This window comes from Aegilops tauschii, chromosome 5, assembly GCF_002575655.3.
Source record: "Aegilops tauschii subsp. strangulata cultivar AL8/78 chromosome 5, Aet v6.0, whole genome shotgun sequence".
Lineage (NCBI taxonomy): Eukaryota > Viridiplantae > Streptophyta > Magnoliopsida > Poales > Poaceae > Aegilops > Aegilops tauschii.
In genome coordinates this window covers 401818080-401837042 of record NC_053039.3, presented here as the reverse complement: position 1 = coordinate 401837042, position 18963 = coordinate 401818080, and the positions used below count along the sequence as shown (strand labels likewise).

Here is an 18963-nt window from a genome sequence, read left to right as displayed (position 1 = left end):
ACTCTAAAATACGTTTATATACATCAGTGTTTGGAGTATGTACTAGTAGTTCATATTGAAATCTACTAAAGGACATATATATTCCAAGCAATATGATATAATCTCTATGACCAAGGTAGTAGGGACGAGGAGTAAACGGAGGGAGTAGTAAATTTTTCTCCTCATCCTGCGAGCCATCGCGCGCATGGGCGAGGGAGCGGGCGTAAGGCGGAGCAAGCTTCACCTCATCCTGCGAGCCACCGCGCCCGTGGGCGGGGGAGACGGCGTACTAAGCAAGCTTCTCCTCGTTCTGCGAGTTGACAGGACATATCAAAAGTACTCCAGTGTATAGAGCCTTGCCTCTAAGGTAGGCCCGACATGGTTTGCCTCTTTTTTTAACATAACACGTCAAGTCGCAATTTGTTTGTTCACCCGTGGTAGACGATCCTCCCTCCACCAAGTGGACAACCAGTACACGTGCCAAATTACCACGTGGGCTGCCTTTTTCGTACAGAAATGAGCTCCACCGTGTACCCGCGCGGGTGTGGTTGGGAAAGAGACGAGAGTACGTGCGCCGTGCATGCACCTCTTCTCTTCGTGCACATCCCCCACCTATGTGGGTGTGTGTGAGAGATACAAACCGCGTTCGTGAGTGTTTTTTGTTTTGGGGTGGGGGGGTGGGGTGGGGGGTTGATTTCGTGAATTATTTGTGGGAATATGTGTCGATGACATCTCAAACAAAATTTTGCATGCAATGTGTGTGAAATGGAGGCCTATCCATATCATACATAGAGGGTCGGGCAATCCACGAGAAGAGAGGGAGGGGTCATAGCTATCGATAGAGTCGAAGAGAGGATCAAGTGGGTGCGTGCGAGATCGATGAAGAGAGCCATCGAAATTGTGTGTGTGTGCAAGTCAAAGATATAGGGCGACTGGCCTACCGGAACGTTAGAGGGCACATGTCAAGTTTGTGTGTGGCAGGGAGACATGACTAGAGCGCTCGATGTATCGGTGTGTGGGGGGGAGGGGGTGGGGCGAGGGGTAGGCAGAGGCCTAACTATAGAGGTAGAACGACTCGTATATGTGTTGAGAAGGAGAGACCCATCTATGTCTTGAGGGAGATCGGTCGACATCCATACATAACTGAAGGACGGGAAATATGATGGGACAGAGAGAGAGGGAGGGAGAGGGGTAGAGTGATGGATGGGTGATGGAGTTGCTTCTCGAAGATGATGGGAGAGGCCTACTAGACAAACTGAGGGTGGAACTGCAATGTTATCAATAATAGTAGAGTGCCCGTGCGTTGCCACGGGCTTTTGAAATATTTTTGTTGAGTTGTATAAACATAATGACTGTTTAATTTCACATGTAGAGATAAGATATCATGTGCCTTGTCACAGTGCCACGAAAATATTTTGCTGTAAATGATGTAAACATAATGCATGTCAAATTTCACATGTAGAAACAAGATAGCACGGGCACAATCGGGTGTTTATCGTAGTCCAATTCACTTGCAATGTAAATTGATAAAAATGATAAATTAACGATGTATACATATAGAGCGATGATCCAACTAAAATTCTATTATAGATTAATATCTAGTTGTTGCGCTTAAGAAATTTTCACACAATTCTTTTATGGAAAGATATACAGAACGATGTGTTCTCGTTGATGGACATATACAGAGGGGTTACAACTTGCATTCCTAGAGCTGGCGACACAATTCTTCTATGGAAAGATATTCCGATCGATGACGAACCCCTTTCCAACAAGCTGCCACACATGTTCACTTCCACAAGGGAGGAGGATATTTCTACAGTGCAATTCCAAGACAAACCACAGGCTTCTAAAAACTTTTACCTCACTCTATCAATCGAGGCGCTACATGAATTAACATATCTGCAGAATCATATGAATGATCTCTACTTGGAACCAATGATGGCTGATGAATGGATTACTTGTTGGGGAGATGTTCAGTTTCGGCCCAAGAAATTCACCAACTTCTTCTTCAGAGAACTGCAGCCACCCGCATACATCACAATGATCTGGAAGACAAAGTGTATCATGAAACTTAAAGTGTTCACCTGGCTGATGTTAATGGACAGAGTCAACATAAGGGACATGCTCCACCAGAGACATTTTGATATTGGAGTCACTCCTGTCTTTTGTGCAACACCACACCACTGGAAACGAACAAACACCCATTTTTTGAGTGCACCTTCAGTGCGATCTATTGGAACTCCATCAATATTCAATGGGATATCAACTTGGAGCTTCAGGAGATGTTTGATGCAGTGAAGTCTTCATGGCCACACCCATTGTTCAATGCAATCAAAGTCCCGGACGCCTGGAACATTTGGAAACAAAGGAACATATACTACTTTGACAAGGTTGCTGCATCCCTGTATGATTGGAAAAGAGCACTCAAAGCTGACTTGGAAAATCTCAAATTCAGAGTTAATCCTAAATTGGTCGCCTTTCTTGATAGCTTCATCCCAAACCTATCTCTGTAAATCATAGTTGCTTTCTTTTTATTTGCTTCTTGGCCATGTAATTACCCAGTACTTTATTTTGAGTAATATATAACAGTAGGAGACTCCTGTTGTTTTCAAGGTTCAAAAATGTTGTTTTTAGCTTGATTCCCATGATATTTGAGTAAGTATAATAAAAACTTCTTCGTTAGCTTATATACACATCTTGCACAAGCAACGTGTAACGGAGCTTAATGTCAAAGGACTTAAAATGTGCAACGGAAAATACTCATGGTGTTAACCGGACGAACTAATTCTTTACCATTCCACCAGAGCATAAAAAAACATAATAGCCAGACACATCCCTGCATTTCCTAAATTAGTACATCCTACGTAAACTAATATAAGAGCGTTTAGAACACTATTTTGGTGATCTAAACGTTTTTATATTAGTTTACAGAGGGAGTATTATTTTAAATATAGTGATAACAAAAATAAATGCTGGTACTTTGAATGTCGAAGGTTTTGTAGTACATTTCTTGGAACGTTACAAAATTTCTGTGGTTTCCAGTTTTTCTCCTCGCTCACTCACTCACCCACTCACTCAGTCGCCTCTTCACGCTCATTCCCCTCGCTCACCAACTCCACCAAATCCCTAGCCTGCGGCGGCGACGCACCTCCCCCTCACTCGCGTCGGCGACTCAACCGCGTCACCGCCCTTCTCCTCAGGCGTCGCCGCCGGGCCTTCTCGTCTGCGTCGCATCTCCCTCTCGCCCGCATCCTCTGCGCCACAGTCGAGCCAAAGTTGGATATTTTAGCGAGGTCGAGTAGGAGCGTGAGAAGCGCGGGCACGGCGGCCTTGTCCTGCTTGAGGAAGGCGGCGACGGATGCTAGCGCTCCTCGCCGCCATCGACCTGCAAGGAGGAGCGCCGTGTTGGACACTGCCATCTCCGACGCTGCTGGTACTCCTCCGCCGCTACGAGTGCCCCGTCACCTGCGCCCAGGTCAGCCGCGAAGTCGAGCTCCCCATGATTGACCTGCAAGGTTATCATCCTTACTTTTCCCCACACCTTTCCAATCTCTGGAGCCTAGGATTCGGGGAAAGGCAAGGAGAGATTCTGGAGCTGATTGTGATTGTTGATGTGGATGGAATATGGATGTAGATGTACTGTGGTCAAGAACTGCTCTCTGCCGCGGGAGTAGATTGGAAAGGCTGCTGCTGCTCCTGGACAATGCGGCTGCTGCTGCCACTACCACTCGCCGATTCGGGCATGGTAAAGACCACTCGGTTGCACTACTCCATGGGTAGATGACTGAACTTGGGTGTGAGCATTTTGATGCCTCTGAATTTAGTAAATTCAGTACTCACAGGAGTACACTTTCAGTACTGTAGGAGTACATTCCCCCTAGAGTATTTGTACTACAGGAGTACTTTCAGTACTGTAGGAGTACTTGTATTGTTTCTTAGAGTATTTGCTTGGAGTAAATGTTGTAGTTTAACTGAAATCAACATTTCTGAAAATCATGTTTATCAATGGGTTGTAAGTACTGAAATCAACATCTCTGAAATCATGTTTGTCATGCTGTAGTATTCTTTTTGTCAGGATTTTAGTACTCTTGCTTGGCTCAAACCAAACTGATTCTGCTGTAATACTCATGCTGTAGTATTCTTTTTATCATGCTGGAGAACTTTGATTGATCTAGTGGGCTCAAACCATACTGATTTTTAGAGTATACTCCATGTTACTTCCATTTCAGAGCACATTCTTGGAGTGGATCTGCATTTCAGAAAGTTAACAAGTGGGAGTACATGGAGTACCACATTTTAAGTCGAGGAGAAGATGGTGCCTGCTCCGTGATGATGCCACCAGCACCTACGACTTCCTCGACCACCACCACCATGATGACGACTTCCTCGAATGTGGTGAGTACTCCTCCAATGCTTGTACTCTTATCAATGTTTAATGCTGTAATCATGGAGTAGTTAGCTGCTGTTATCATGGCAGGAGTAATGCACCATTAGTTGGTAAGAAATAATGTCAGTATGAAACCTCTCGACAGTAACTGTTTTTTTGTGAGGAACAGTACATGGTTTCAACTTTATTTGCCCCATTCCATGTTCTGAAATCATTACCAAATCATACGAAGCATGATAACAATGTTCAAGCTGATTTGGTGAATCCGTAGATTACATCTTACTGTGTGTTCCCAAAATATTCAGCATTGCAAAACAAAGAAATATTAAATACAAGTTTCACTATGGATGATAGTGTGAAACAATATATCATATTTTCTTTTTCCTGGGAGCATCATGGACCAACTTGTCAATGTAACCTCGGTTGTATACTACATCTACATCCCTGTCAATGAACATGTGCACTATTTAACTATCTATGCATCTACATCTCTATGAAGATACATATACAACTGCATCTTGGATGAATACTATTGTCAGTTTACTTGCATGAGCCTTTCAAGGAAAGTAGTCTCTCAGTTCTAGTGTACCTAGATGTACAATGAAACGAACTTGTGAACCAAAGCAATTTGAGTTGACAACCGGACAGAGGAAGCGGGCAAAAGATGATTTATTTATGGGCGATGATGATTTGCTACAAATACATATACTGCTACCTTCCATGCATGTCAGCATCTGATGCTACCGCTTGATTCCCTGAAGATTGAAGAACCACCCCCTGCCATTAACAAATCATTTCATATAAACTACTGTACCTAGCAATGTAAAAAATACAAAAAGGATAAAATCACTAACCTGTCATAGAAAAAATGGCACACTCCTGGCCGTCCTGCATGTTTTGGCTTCAATTTCCCTCGCCTTGCATGTCACTGCGTCCTTAAGAAAAACAAACACATTGATAATTATAATTAAGAACTTCGCCTACAACAAAACAGAACCAGCAGAAACTCATCGCTTTCATTGTCTTCAAGACCCTCATTGTCCTCTGATAATATAGTTTGAGAGAAGTCCATATTACCCCTCAAACTTGTCTTTGGCTTCACTTTACAAACCTCAGAATTGTGTTTGTTCAAGTTTCATCCTTCAACTTTATAAACCGTTCATAATTATAAGGGGTCTGCTTCAGTATACCCACCTTAAGTGAGTCAATGGTGGAGATTAAAACTTACCCCTAAGGCACATAGGACTTGACGGTCAATTTAAGTACCAACTGCTTTATTAATCGGTGTATGTATGGCCCACATAGACATTGTACTTTTAACTTAAACATAACATAGACTTAGGTACTTACTTATCATCGAAAAATCTAATTTATGAAGGGTAGGATTTTAGTATTATATATGAATGACTCTGCCCGTTATTCTCTCTCGCCTCACACATGCCCCTTCCAGACCATATCGCCACTGTCTCATCAAACCACACCAAGAAGCCGACGTCCCAATCTACTAACACATCAAATCCCACACCAACACTCACCTCAGTACGACCCATGACAAAGGACATGCTCCATGGCAAGGTAGGACTCCTAGCAGGCTACAACATGGAGCCGACAAAGAGAGAGAGATGATGACTTGTAGGAGATGCTCATTGGCGCAGACCAAGCGAACAACCTGACATGCATCTGTGCATAATTTAAGTGCATATTAGTGCTTTCTCCAAAATGCTACTATTCAAATGGTAATCGTGTAACCTCATTTTTAGGATGTTGGGTTGTGGTTGCTACCTGATTTTATTAACCTGAATGCTATCACATAAACACTCATCGCTTAACAATTCAAGATGTTGGACATGCTGTTAAGTTACTGGTGTTGCTCAAATAATATGTGGCTAGCCTAATATGAACCTAGGTTCTATTTGATGATCTAAAAGATGTTGCTGCACATACCATAGTACATTTACTACACATTGGATTTGAAGGTACTATATTTCAGTTAATTTATAATATATGTGCTTCGATGAGGCAAGTGTACATCACAACAAGCAGTTGTGTGGCTCATCACACCAGCTGTAAGCTATTAGGAACTGATGGTTATAATTTCAGAGATCTTCAGCTGAAACATTGTTCAGCCGACAATCCAAATACATATGCTTGCAGCTACATATACATATCTTCTAATCCACCATAGTCCCTCTTTTCTGACTATGTAATTACTAAGCCCCCAACCTTCTCTTATTTTATTCATTAGAACATGACGATGTTACATTATTCTGAACTTCCCATCTTATTTATTAGAACATGCCGATGCCACTGGAAATTATGATTACTATATCCGCACAGCCTCATACCTGGACTACTTGGGTAATTCTCATCAACATTTCGTATGAAAGGCGCATCAAGCCCTACCTGATTCCCCTCGCACGTATGATCAGAACCTACAGGGAAGGGGTCAACAAAAAAGCCGTAAGCTGTATACAGAAACAAAGATGAACACCCATAAGCATAAACTGTTTCGTATGAAAGGCGCATCGGGCAGTACCATTTGAATTTTCTGGTACATATGCGCCATAAACATGTGTGAGATTACTCGCCGCCGGCAACGAAGCAGCTTGATGCACACCCACCTGTAGCAAACTTGTTCCGTCTGATTTGTTCTTGCCTGGATCAATACAAAGCCAATGATATATAGGCAACAAAGTATGCATGCAACATTCTCAGCATTGAGTAACTATATCGTCAACATTTTCCTTTTCCCTTTTATCCTCAGCTACCTAAATACCCAGATAGAACTCTGCTTGCCCAACAGCTCCACATGCTCTGACTTCTTCTGTCCTTTTAGCTTCTCCTTGTTCCTCCAGCTCTCGGCTTCTCAGCTTCTAAGATCTTTCTTTCATCTGTACATCATCACATGTGCGCAATAGGTGTGCCTAAAGATGCATTTTATTGCCACTAACAAAATGGTGAGCTATTATAAAAAAAGGCACACCATGATAATTAAGGTAAAACAAGGTTGAGTCTCATGGGCAGTACTACAGACAAATAGGAGTCCTTGTTTCCTGTAAGAGGTTCATATGGAAAGTTAAGGCAATGATAATTAGTAAGACTGATGCTCCGAATTAAAGCCGATTGGATGAGGTAATTCGTCAAAGAAGTACAATGCAAAGCTGAAACAATGCAAGTGAATTAAAAGAGGGGCTGATGGAAATCGAGCTTCAAGCGGCGACATCCTTCGTGGCATATGTAATACAACCAATTCAGTTCAAATATGTATTTATTATGTTAGCATGAAGGGTAAAAAGAAAGGGGACAAACTAATCTTATGTTTAAGCATACAAAAAAAGTAAAATCTAAATAGTGATGTGATCACTTCCTTTTAAACAGCTGTTACGATCAGGTCAGCAGATTGAAAAACTATAATATTTATAACAATGGAATAGAGGGGCTACTACATTACACACTTATGTTTCTACTCATTCAGTTGAGGAAAATCCATGATGCACAAAACAAGATCAGTTTCATCCATCTGATTGTTAATGACCACAAAATGACATGATACAAAAGAAAATAGCATGTGCATTTAATAGAAAGTGCTTGTGCGTTGCTACTGGCAATAATGGAGATAACTGAATACCATGTGAATTTAACGCAAAATGAAGGTTCCAACCAAAGATTCGAAATACCCAGCACCTCCATGACATGATAATTTAAAATGACATATGAGTGAATATCACCAAAAGGAGGACCTCCTATGGTGTAAGAGGCTTAAATCTGATATATCAAGATCAAAGTCTTCTCACCATAATGGAGATAACTGAATACCATGTGCATTTAATAACACAAAATGAAGGTTCCAACCAAAGATTCGAAATAACGAGAACCTCCATGACATGATAATTTAAAATAACATATGTGAATGTATTTGTACTATAAAGTTATTCAATGTGCCATGTGATAGGAAAGAGAGAAAATATGCCTAGGTAGGTTCTTACTACAACTGTTGCTCCTGCTACTAATTACCAGTCACTTCAATCAATAGCTAAAAAGTATTTTAACGTTTTTCTCTGCCCCTGCTCTTGGATTTGATTGCAGACTTGATTAGCCTTACCGAATCTTAGAGTTGCTTCGCCAAGGCGTGTCGTTTTTCGCCTTCCCATTGCATTCAACAAAATATTTTCCTATCACTCCCTTTAGCTGATGGTTCATCCCCACATAAGATGTACCTGATGCTCCCTGGAAAACCACATTTGTGTATCTTCTGTTACATACATGAGATTCTCTAATGCGTGTTTAGGCAGGAGCTAGCATATTAGGGATGAAACATACAAGCCCAGTGAACACTGGATTCACGCACAACCACAGGAAATCCCTCCAAACTAAACTAACCTGTGAATCCCGCTTCGGCGAGGCGGGTGAGGAGGAGGGTTACCAGAGGCTGGAGGAAAATGAGAGCAGGGACTGCGAGCCGAGCATCCCCGTCGCCGGCGAGCCGAGCATCCCCAGACGGTAGCAAGGGACAAGGGAGCAGTAGGCACTACGTACCTCCATTATTAGAGTTAAATGTCATGTCTGGACTGACCTTTCCTTCTTCCTGGGCAGCCAACACTTTGTAGTTGGAAATAGTATCAGTTTACACTCCTGATGAAGTGGTAAAAATACATAATTGAGAAATAGATTTACCCTGATAATTGCTTGCACTGCACACTTCCTTACATTTGAATTTGCAGATGATTCTTCAAATGGGAGATGTTCCAAAATTTAGTGATCACCTGATGTTTCAGATAATGATCAGGATGATTGACAAGGAAGAAATGTTCCACAAGCTTGCTAACTGATTCATCGGGGTCTGGTGGTATATTCCGTACAAGAACCTACAATAAAAACACATTGATGACTCAGAATCAAAAGAATAATCAGAGAACAATTAATCTAGATAAGATCATTGTTGTATGCAGCGTTCTTTTTTCTAGCAAAGGGATCTAAACTGAGCTCATGTATAAGTTGCAGTCACAAAGGGATCCCATGGCCTCAATCCTCATCTCCGTCTCTCTATCCTGATCTGATTCTCTCCGTCCCAGATCTGATTCTCTCCGTCTTGAACCAAACAGAGAAAAGAGGGGAGATGAACCTGAGGGAGGAAGCCGATCGCATGGGGGCGAAGAGGTCGATGGCGGCGGCGTCTCCTCTGGGAGGTCGGCAGCGTGCGAAGGCGAAGGCGTACCTCAGCAGAGGTGTCCCGATGGCCACCCGGAGGTCCACAACGATGGCGGCGGCGCCTCCTTTAGGACCTCGACGGTGGCGCCTCCTTTAGGACCTCGGCGGCGGCGCCTCCACGACCCCTCGGAGCCGGCAAAGGGATCCGCGGCTAGCGCCTGGGATCTGCCAGGCGGCGGCGTTCGCGTCGCGAATAGAACGAGGGGTGGCGGCGAAGGGACGAAGGGAGGCGGCGGGCGAACAAGGGCAGAGAGTCGTGCGTGCGAGTGTTTCTCGTACGTGCGGGCGATTGGTCTAGGATTTTTTTCGCTGGTTTGTTTTCACTGGTTTATTTTCGTAGACCTTTTTCATTCGTTTGTCTGGTGCGACGGGAGGTTAGGCCCTGGAGTGCGTGGGGCGGGTGGGGGACTCGACAGGAGGTTTTTTTGGTTCTACGCGGCTCAGCGATAGGTGGGAGCAGGTATCAAAATAAACCATGGTAGTTGGGATGAAAATAAACCCGGAACGGAGACTATCAACTGAGACATTAGGAGTAGAAAAGAGTGGGGATGTGTTTCTGTGTGTGCCTGTGCGTGATAGATCTGTCGGGAAGCATCCATGGATGATGAAGGGGAACCATGTGTTTGGTAAGCAAACCTAACTAGATCGGTAGATCAATTGTTGTTTGTCGGGGGAAGGGAGAGACACAACTAATGAGGTAGATCGATTGGCGTGTGGGGAAAAACGAGTTATAAGGACCTAGCTAGCTATATGTATAGCGAGAGATCGGTCGGTGTACGTCCATTTGTTAGAGGCAAATAAGGCCCAGCGAGACGGATAGACAGAGAGAATGGAGCTAGGAGGTGGTGCGAGAGGCCCAACTACTAGCTAGATAGGGGGAGGAGTGTGCGGTTGTGACATCAATAAAAAGAGGGGCGAGAGTTTACACATGTGTCTGACCGTATGAGAGACACGAAGCAAGGACACATAAAGGAGGAGATTGAAGGTGTGTGTGTATGTTGTAGGCAGGCATCGCTGGAGAGGTTTATCGATCGGTGTGTGTCGGAAAGGAGTTGTGGAGACTCTGGGAGAACGACCTAAAGAAAAAAATGAATGTGCCCGATGGATAGAATGCCGAGGGAGGGGGAGGGCGAGGAGGGTGTGTGCATGCACGAGAGAAAGTTAGTGGTAGCTACAAAGGTTAGAGGATTGTGTGGGTGTAAGAGCCTAACAAAGATCATAATTTGATATGAAAGCGGATTCATATATTTGAATAGGAGATCATAGTGTTTTAAACATTGTATGCATGAATATAGCGGTGATACACGTGCTGTGCACATGTTATACCATAATGTGATAATGCATGGCGTTTGCAACTCACAGCTAAATGCCGAACAATCTAAACCATACTATACATCAAACAATCTCATATTTTATTTGAATTTGTGATAATGTGTGGCGTTTGCAGCTTACAACTAAATATCGAACAATCTAAACAATACTATATATCGAATATTCTCACATTTTATTTGAATTTGTGCTAATATGTGGTGTTTGCAACTCACATCTAAATACTTGTAGGCGTAGGGGGCGGGGCACCATACATAATGTGATAAACACATTATACATATGAGACATGGTTTAGATTATGAAGATCTAGCTAGAGCTAGAAATGTAATGTGATTTGAAATCCAAATAAAGTGGATTCAAAAAATCTAGTTCGAGTTCATATAGTACACATAGTTCATATGTAACTCGAGACTAATCATGTGGTGTGCTGTGAAGATAATACACAAACGATGGTTTAACTTGACAATAATGATGATTGTAGATCTTATTAAAACAGAGAAACGAATTCAAATGCTTTGACTTCACAACAATCATTACTGTAGATCTTATTCAAATAGAGAAACGAATTCAAATTTAGTTCATATTGAAGCGGTAGTATATACGTTTGGAATGCACTAAAACATTCATTTGAGTAGTAGGTTGCATGCATTATACACGTAGCGAAATATTTTAATTGAACATAACATGAATTCAAAGTTTTGAATGACATTTGTAGTGCGCATTGATTTGGTATAGTACACGTTAGGCTTGTCCGGAAATTTCAACCCGCGCCTTGTTAGCCCGAAATATTTAAGATATATCTTTGTCTCGTTGTGCTCCGACAACTCCCTCCATCTCAACCTGCGCCTTGCTATTCCGAAATTAAAACGCGCGCGAAAACTCCCACTTCCTGTGAAATCCCGACACGCGAAATGCCCGTGGTACCCCTGAACCGAAAGAACCACCTCAAATCGGTGGGGGTACTTTCGTAACTTACCCCACATTTCGGACAAGCGCGTCTCTAAGCCATGGTTCCCCACTGCCATCCCATCCGCCCACCCATTCGTACACCGAGGCCGCGAAAACCCGCGACGAAACCCCACACCCTGCTCTGTCCACCACCCAGCCGGAGCCTCTTCCGCGACGACGTCATCCACTGCAACACCTCGACGTCCCTCATCCACCGTACCGGATGAGGATCCGTCGTCGATCTCATCGTCCCGTCGGTTCAGCCACCCCGTCCTCCACCTCCAAGGAGCTGCCCTGACGTTCCCCTCATCTTTCGCGCCACCTCCATTCCCACACCGCCGTCTTCACCTGCACCACCGGAAGAGCATCATCATCACCACTTCCTCGGATGAAGCTGCGGCCTAATCGGCGCCACCAAAGAGGTTATACACTAATCGCCTCATTTTCTTCTTGATTCGATCTCACGGTGCTGCTGGCGCTCGGTCCCGAGCCGACACGACGCGACTCCATCCACGGCGGCGTCGCCAGCCACTTCCTCCATGGTGTCGCTCCCTCGGCGGCGACGTCCACATCAGTAGGAGCTGCTGCTGCTTTAGCTCTCGCTCGCGCTGCTGCTCTGCTCTTGCTCTCGGTCCCCTACCTGGTCTGCTCTTGCTATTGCTCTTGCTCGCGCTGCTGCTCTCGCTCTTGCTTGCGATGCTGCTTCGATTTAGCTACACTTCAGTCGACTGAATCGACTTTTGGGTCAGTCAATTTTCAGGGGGTGGGGGGGGGCTCGCCGGGGTGAAGGAAGAACCAGCCGCAGCGGGGAGGGGGGCTCGCCGGAGAGGTACCCCACTATCTATCTTAGGGTTCAGGATGGGGGCGGTGGTCGCCGGCGGTGGCGGGGCATTGGTGGGGCGGTGGCGTGGGGATCGCCGGAGAAAAACCTCGGCACGGGGGGGCCTAGAGGGATGGCCGGGGCGGCGGCGGACCGGCGGTGGGGAGTGTTTTCGGGGCGGGCGGGGCGGCGCACCGCCGGCCGCGGGCGGCGGGGGGCTGCTGTTTGGCCGGTGGTGGCTGGCGCTCAGGGGGGTGGAGGTTGAAGATGAACCGCAGGCCCTTGATTTCGTATCCAACGACTGCAAAATCGACTGACCAGAGATGAAAAAGTCAGTCGACCGACGTGTAGCCTCACCTTGCTAGTGCGTTCAGTTTCGACAGCAAAATTCAGTTTCGACAGTTAAGTTCAGTTTCGACAGTTAAGTTCAGTTTCAACAGTTAAGTTCAGAGATGAGCGGTTGATGTATTTTACATCTAGCACTTTGTGGTTATGTATTTTACGTCATGTATTGGAGATGCTATTAGAATTCCACTCAGGTTAACGTTGTTCGTTGTCTCTCTTGTCCTGCTTCAGCCTCGGCGTCGTACAACTCACCGGAGCTGCTGCAACGACGAAACCCTCCATCACAGCGGAGCAGTACCTCGGGCTCCATCTTCAGACGCCTAAGATCTTCTTCCCCTCCTCCGACAGCAAAGTCAGCCGGAGCATCCTCACCGGCCAACCCAATCACGCTGAGATCGACATGGCTTCGCCAAAGAGGTTGTACACTTGTTGCATCTCTTTTTTACTCTACATGTTATATATATTGTCCACTGAGCACACGGATTTGTTCCTTTAGTGTCTCCTTGAAAGAAAAAACGTAGGAATTTTAATTTTCACTTGTCCTCCTTTTCAAATTCCTATTCATGAAGCACAAGACTAAGAAATAGTAGCATAATAGCATTATAACCGTACATTTTCTTGTGGTTTGACTTAATCTCACCATGCTTCTTTGCATCCTGTGATCTTCCAATTGTTGTGAATCAAACACCCAGATTGGCAGAAATCTTGTGTTTTTAAATTCTCTGTTTTGCACGTGCATTCCTATCCTATTCCTGTCTATTTCCTATCCCTGCATTGTTAGAATCCTCCAATTCAAACGAGCCCTTACAGAATTACTTCTCTTACAGATAGTTGTCAAAGAAAACTTTGCGTGGTTTGTCCCGCTCCTGCTGCGCCGTCGTCCACCCCAGCTCAGCTGCTCCAATGACAGAAGGGTCCAGCACAGCAGGGATCCGGCCTCCAGACTGTCTTTCGCCGCCTCAGATCTTCTTCCCCGCCGCTGGCAGCCATGAAAACTGCATTACCATCATCAACCGAGCAGATGACCTTGAGGACTACACGGCTCCGCAAGAGAGGTCGCACTCTTTCGTGTCTGCTTACGTTATGCATCGCTTAATATTACATGCTACTTTATCGTCCTGTTCACCGATTAGACTCTGAGTCAGCTCCAAACTAATGGTCAAACTTGAGTTTTTAAATGGTTGTGGGGTACATATCGGGGCCACTATCAATAGTATCTATCTACTATCTGGTTAATCTCCGGTGTCTACTATGAGTTTCATGTTGGATGGGAAACAAACAGTAAAGAAGCCATTATCTGTATTTTTTAACTGAAGCCATTATCTGCCTGCTATTATTGGTTTTGGGTCTATCCACAGGTTGCTACCATCACTCTAGATTTCTGCATGCACTCCTTACATAATCTCACTATGTTTTATTCCTATGCATGACAGTTATTGTAAACAATGGAACTGTACATGTAGAGCAAAAGAGACGAGCCTTGCGTGGCAATAAAATTTCATGCAGACGTCGCTCCATGGTAGGCGCAAAGGCAGCCCCCCTCCACGCATTTCGGATTGTAATCGAGAGGAAGATATCTGTTCTGAGGGGGATTCAGAAGGAGAAGACAACTCCTATTTACCCCCTGAGGTCTTCGCTCTAACTTGGCATGCTGATGTTGGTTATATCATGCATATGGTGTCTTGCATTGCTTACTTTATACATTAAATATGTCATCTGCTTAGTTTAGACATCCTTTGTGCGAATGCCATCTGTTTAGTTTATTCATCGTTTATGTGAATTATGCAATGTCATCTTGTTTAGCCAGGCATCATATATGTGAATTTTGCAATGCCATCCTGCTTAGCCAGTCATCTTATATGTAAATTATATCAGGCCATCCTTTTTTCGTTACATATTACATTTGTCAACAATGTTAGTACATTCAACTGCTCTTCGTGTGCATCAGCCATTTGACACGGTGATGGCAAATTCTGGAGTGAAAACAAGGTCTTCAGAGCAGACTATGCTATCTGACGAAGCGCATATCTCGCTGGTTACGGATAGCTCCTCAGAGGAGGATTCAGAGACGGATGACCAGTCCTATCCCCCCCCTCCGAGGTGTATGCTCTAACTTGGCAGGGTTATGTTGCTCATATCGTGCGTATGGTGTCTCGCATTGCTATGTTATTTGATTAGTTTAGACATGCTTTGTGTGAATGCCACCTGTTTAGTGTCTAATTACCATATATATGAATTATGCATTGCCATCTTGTTGCAAGACATTATATATGTGAATTATACAATGCTATCTTGTTGCAAAGGCATTATATATGTGAATTATGCAATGCCATGCTGTTTAGCCAATCATCATGTATGTGAATTATATCATGCTATCATTTTTTTGTATTACGTGTTCCATTTGTCGACAACGTTTGTATATTCAACTACTCTTCCTGTGCATCAGCCATTTGAAGCGGTGATGGAAGTATCTGGAGTGAAAACAAGGTATTCAGAGCAGACAATGCTACCTGGTGAAGCAGACACCTTGCTGGTTACAAAGAGCTCCTCAGAGGAGGATTCAGAGACTGATGACCACTCCTATTTCCCCCCTAAGGTCTATGCTCAAACTTGGCAGGGTTATATTACCCATGTCATGCATGTTGTCTTGCATTACTTGGTTTTTACATCATATATGGATTGCCATATGCTTACTTGCTTACTATATAAATCATATATTTGAATTATATCATGCCATTATGTTTACATAGTACATACACATCATCTATCTGAATTATGGCATGGCAACCCATTTAATAAAGACATCATATAGTTATATCATCTCATCCTGTTTAGTGTTTACAGTCATCATATTTTGAATTATGGCATTCTATCCGTGAATGTATGTGAATTATGGCATGCCAACCTATTTAATAAACACATTATATAGTTATGTCATGTCATCCTGTTTACATAGTCTCATATTTTGAACTATGTCTTTCCATCTTTTTTAGTTAGCCATCATAATGTGAAATTGTGTCATGCTATCCTGTTTAGTTAGCCATCATATATGTGAAATTGTGTCATGCTATCCTGTTTGATTAGACAACATAAATATGAATTATTTCATGCCCTCTTTTATTCCTCACTATCCATTGCACCTGTCTATCATACAATGTCTATACTTTCAATTACTTTTCTTGTTTATCAGCCATTTGAATTGGAGAGCGTGATGGCAGTATCTAAGGGAGTAACAACACGGTCTTCAGAAAAGATAGTGCTACCAGTTGATGCAGATAGAACCACGGTTGTAGTTTCCCAAGGACTAGATCCACCACACATAACCCAGACTCTCGCAGATTGTACCCCTACCCAGTTGGACAGAGAACCAGCTACACCGCTTCTAACCCCAACCCCGGCAGATAGTAACCCAGTTCTAGTTGACACAGCACCGTCTCCACCACAGAGCACCCAAACACGAGCAGTTAGTAAGGGAACTGCAGTGCCCAAAGCACGAGGACCACCACTCCGAATCCCAACTCAACACTTAAAGGAGAAGAAGATTTGTTCTCAGGTCAGGTTCTGTAGCTATGGTTCATACTCCTTTGCTCTTGCATTACTGTATTTACTCATACCAACTATTTTCAATTTTGAAGGATGGAATTGAAACTCCAGTGGCGCAACAGCTATGTTTTAAACCTGTTTCTTTAACTGGTTTGCTGTTGTAACCTGCTCTATGTTGATTTCAGTTTCAATTGAATAAACAGTTATGTTCTCATATCATGCACATTACAAGTGTTGTTATTGCTCTATAGTTACCCACACTTATATTCTGTCTATTCTGCTTTGTCTTGAACAAATATTATTTGAACTGTGTCTCTATCTTGATTTGGTAACAAAAACTAGAATGATATAGACCATAAAGTGACCATGGTACATAGATATATGTTTGTTTCATGCTGTTATCCTGTCCACTTTACTACCGAACTCATTTATCAAAATGAGTTTCATATACAACATGGTAAACATGTGATGTGTCTGCTTGTTTCTCTTTTAGAATGCGGACAAAATATTGGAGAACAGTACCGCGTTATCCAATGGTAAAGGAAGTAATGCAGATAAGGTTCAAGATAGTGAGACATCCCTGTTGGTCTCCAAGAAAGCTGATAAAAACAATCTTGACGACAGTGAGGGAACCCAAAAGTCCTGTCTTGATGTAGTGTTCGAGTTACTGGCCACTACTGCTGGCACAAGCTCTTCGAACTCGCTGCCTGAATCAGTTCGTCTTCTTGAGTCTCAACTTCAAGTTGAAAGACATCGATCAGATGTGCTGCGACAGGAAGCTGAAGGACTGAGGAAGTCCCTGCAGAATTCAGATGCATATTTTCTGGTGCAACAGCAAGCGCTGGAGGATTTAAGCGCCAAACAAGAGAAAGTTAATAAGCTTGCTAAGCATCTTGCCAGCATTATGGGTACCCAGGATATTGTTTCTTGAGATCTTCTGAAGTGGTTTCAGTTCTAGATTTGTTTTGCTGCGGCGTTTATTTGCGTTGCTCGCCAACTTTGACAACCAGTGTATATGATATGCTGCTTTGTTCCCTATATTTGCACTGGTGGCGAACTTTGATGCCCAGTGGATGTAATATGTGTAATAGCCGTGATAGCCTAGTGTTAGTTGCTTGCTTTATTTATTTCCTTGTTGTCTTGTTTATTTGTTTGCTTGTAGTCATTGCAGTTCTTTTTCCGCGGTTAGCTAGTGGCTGCGATAACCTATTTTTTAAAACTAGGCCACAATAACCATGGGCTAATATTTACTGTAGTGACACTGGGCCTCCTACTGGCCGTAGAAACAGTGGGCCTTCTACGGGCCGTAGAAACAATGGGCCTTCTGCGGACCGTATCATCAATGGGCCTTATACGGGCCGTATGATTGATTGGCAAAACATGGGCCAAACAGACCGCATTATGGCCGTAAATGGGCTAGAGTTGGAATCGTCCGTTCATGGGCCGACCATAACGGGCCATCGTTAATAGGCCGTATTTGATGATGCTATGAAAACAGCCCAACGTATTAACGAACCACAAACGGGCCGACTGTAACCACGGGCTGAATTTGGCCCACAAGCAGAAAATGACAGTAACGGGCCGTAAGTAAACGAATGCTGGAAATGAGCCCAAGAATAAATGGGCTCTGAGAAGGCCGAAAGATAACATGGGCTGGAAACGACCCAACGGAATAACGGGCCGTTAATGGGTATAAAGTGATACACTGTTCATTACGGGCCAGTTTCACCACGGGCCGTTAATGGGTGTAAAGTGATACACTGTTCATTACGGGCCAGTTTCACCACGGGCCGCTAATGGGCCAAGAGTTACAAAGGGCCTCATATGGGCCGAAAGACGTCATGGGCTATACATGGGCCAGAAGTGAAAACGGGCTGAAATCATATTGGATGGCCCAGATGACGCTACTGGGCCTAATTCGGATAGGGCGTAACAGGACTTGGGTTAGCGGGCTATAAATGGGCTATATGCGAACATGCCGTTAACAGGCTTTCCATGGGCCGGCACGCCAGCTTTTGACCAAGTCAAACGGGCCGGCCTTTTCACAGTAATGGGCCACTGTTGGGCCGTGCCACGTGTCGACGTATCATAGGCGCCTTCTGTCCAGTGAGTGGATGACATCTGTCCCAACGATGAGCCGACACGTGTTTCCTCTAGCCAATGATGATTTTACATGTGGAAAATCCCCATTGGTCGGGGCTGTTAACGGGTTATCGGATCCAAAACCCGACCCGATAGCTTAACGGTGTTCCGTTACGGTGGATGCCACGTGTCGGTCACCCTTGACGAAAGCACTTCTGTGACGTGCGATTTATCGTCATGGAAGTAGACACTTCCGTGATGATAATTTTGGTAATGTCATGGAACACTTCTATGACAGCACAGGTATGACTATCTTGATTCT

At 44.0% G+C, this 18963-nt stretch overlaps 2 protein-coding genes across 25 annotated transcripts; one reads left to right on the top strand and one right to left on the bottom strand.

Annotated features, from left to right (window-relative positions):
- Nucleotides 1-1590: 1590 nt before the first annotated feature.
- Nucleotides 1591-10705, bottom strand: LOC109765268 (uncharacterized). 20 transcript variants are annotated; one of them, XR_012185024.1, is made up of 9 exons: nucleotides 9489-10705; nucleotides 8747-9231; nucleotides 6903-8593; nucleotides 6712-6798; nucleotides 5902-6046; nucleotides 5221-5301; nucleotides 4270-5143; nucleotides 2117-2326; nucleotides 1591-2024 (listed from the first exon to the last, which is right to left on the bottom strand). XR_012185024.1 is itself a non-coding variant. In XM_073500506.1 (8 exons), the coding sequence occupies exons 3-7, from the start codon at nucleotides 7175-7177 to the stop codon at nucleotides 5292-5294; spliced, it is 405 nt and encodes a 134-aa protein (XP_073356607.1). In that variant the 5' UTR covers nucleotides 7178-7257; nucleotides 8469-8593; nucleotides 8747-9094; the 3' UTR covers nucleotides 5017-5143; nucleotides 5221-5291. The 20 variants fall into 20 exon arrangements, 2 of the variants coding, with proteins under 2 accessions (XP_073356607.1, XP_073356606.1); XR_012185023.1 differs by having other exon boundaries at nucleotides 1591-2162; nucleotides 2247-2326; nucleotides 9489-10703; XR_012185022.1 differs by having other exon boundaries at nucleotides 1591-2326; nucleotides 4270-4417; nucleotides 5082-5143; nucleotides 9489-10395.
- Nucleotides 4217-17708, top strand: LOC109765267 (uncharacterized). 5 transcript variants are annotated; one of them, XM_073500504.1, is made up of 9 exons: nucleotides 4217-4374; nucleotides 13248-13433; nucleotides 13844-14071; nucleotides 14450-14645; nucleotides 14965-15116; nucleotides 15463-15612; nucleotides 16207-16569; nucleotides 16652-16681; nucleotides 17053-17708. In XM_073500504.1, exons 6-9 carry the CDS (start codon nucleotides 15478-15480, stop codon nucleotides 17488-17490), a joined length of 966 nt encoding a protein of 321 aa, XP_073356605.1. In that variant the 5' UTR covers nucleotides 4217-4374; nucleotides 13248-13433; nucleotides 13844-14071; nucleotides 14450-14645; nucleotides 14965-15116; nucleotides 15463-15477; the 3' UTR covers nucleotides 17491-17708. The 5 variants fall into 5 exon arrangements, with proteins under 5 accessions (XP_073356605.1, XP_073356602.1, XP_073356601.1 ...); XM_073500501.1 differs by lacking the exon at nucleotides 14965-15116 and having other exon boundaries at nucleotides 14480-14645; XM_073500500.1 differs by lacking the exon at nucleotides 14965-15116.
- The last annotated feature ends 1255 nt before the right edge of the window (nucleotides 17709-18963 follow it).

Coding starts and splice junctions, on each gene's coding strand:
- LOC109765268 (XM_073500506.1), bottom strand. CDS start 7,177: ATGTGGAGCTGTTGGGCAAGCAGAGTTCTATCTGGGTATTTAG. Junction 7,023..7,134: donor AGTTCTATCTGGGTATTTAG/GTAGCTGAGGAT, acceptor GTATTGATCCAG/GCAAGAACAAATCAGACGGA. Junction 6,047..6,711: donor GAATTACCCAAGTAGTCCAG/GTATGAGGCTGT, acceptor AATTATGCACAG/ATGCATGTCAGGTTGTTCGC.
- LOC109765267 (XM_073500501.1), top strand. CDS start 14,517: ATGCAGACGTCGCTCCATGGTAGGCGCAAAGGCAGCCCCCCTCCACGC. Junction 15,613..16,206: donor ACTCCTATTTCCCCCCTAAG/GTCTATGCTCAA, acceptor CTTGTTTATCAG/CCATTTGAATTGGAGAGCGT. Junction 16,682..17,052: donor AAACTCCAGTGGCGCAACAG/CTATGTTTTAAA, acceptor TTTCTCTTTTAG/AATGCGGACAAAATATTGGA.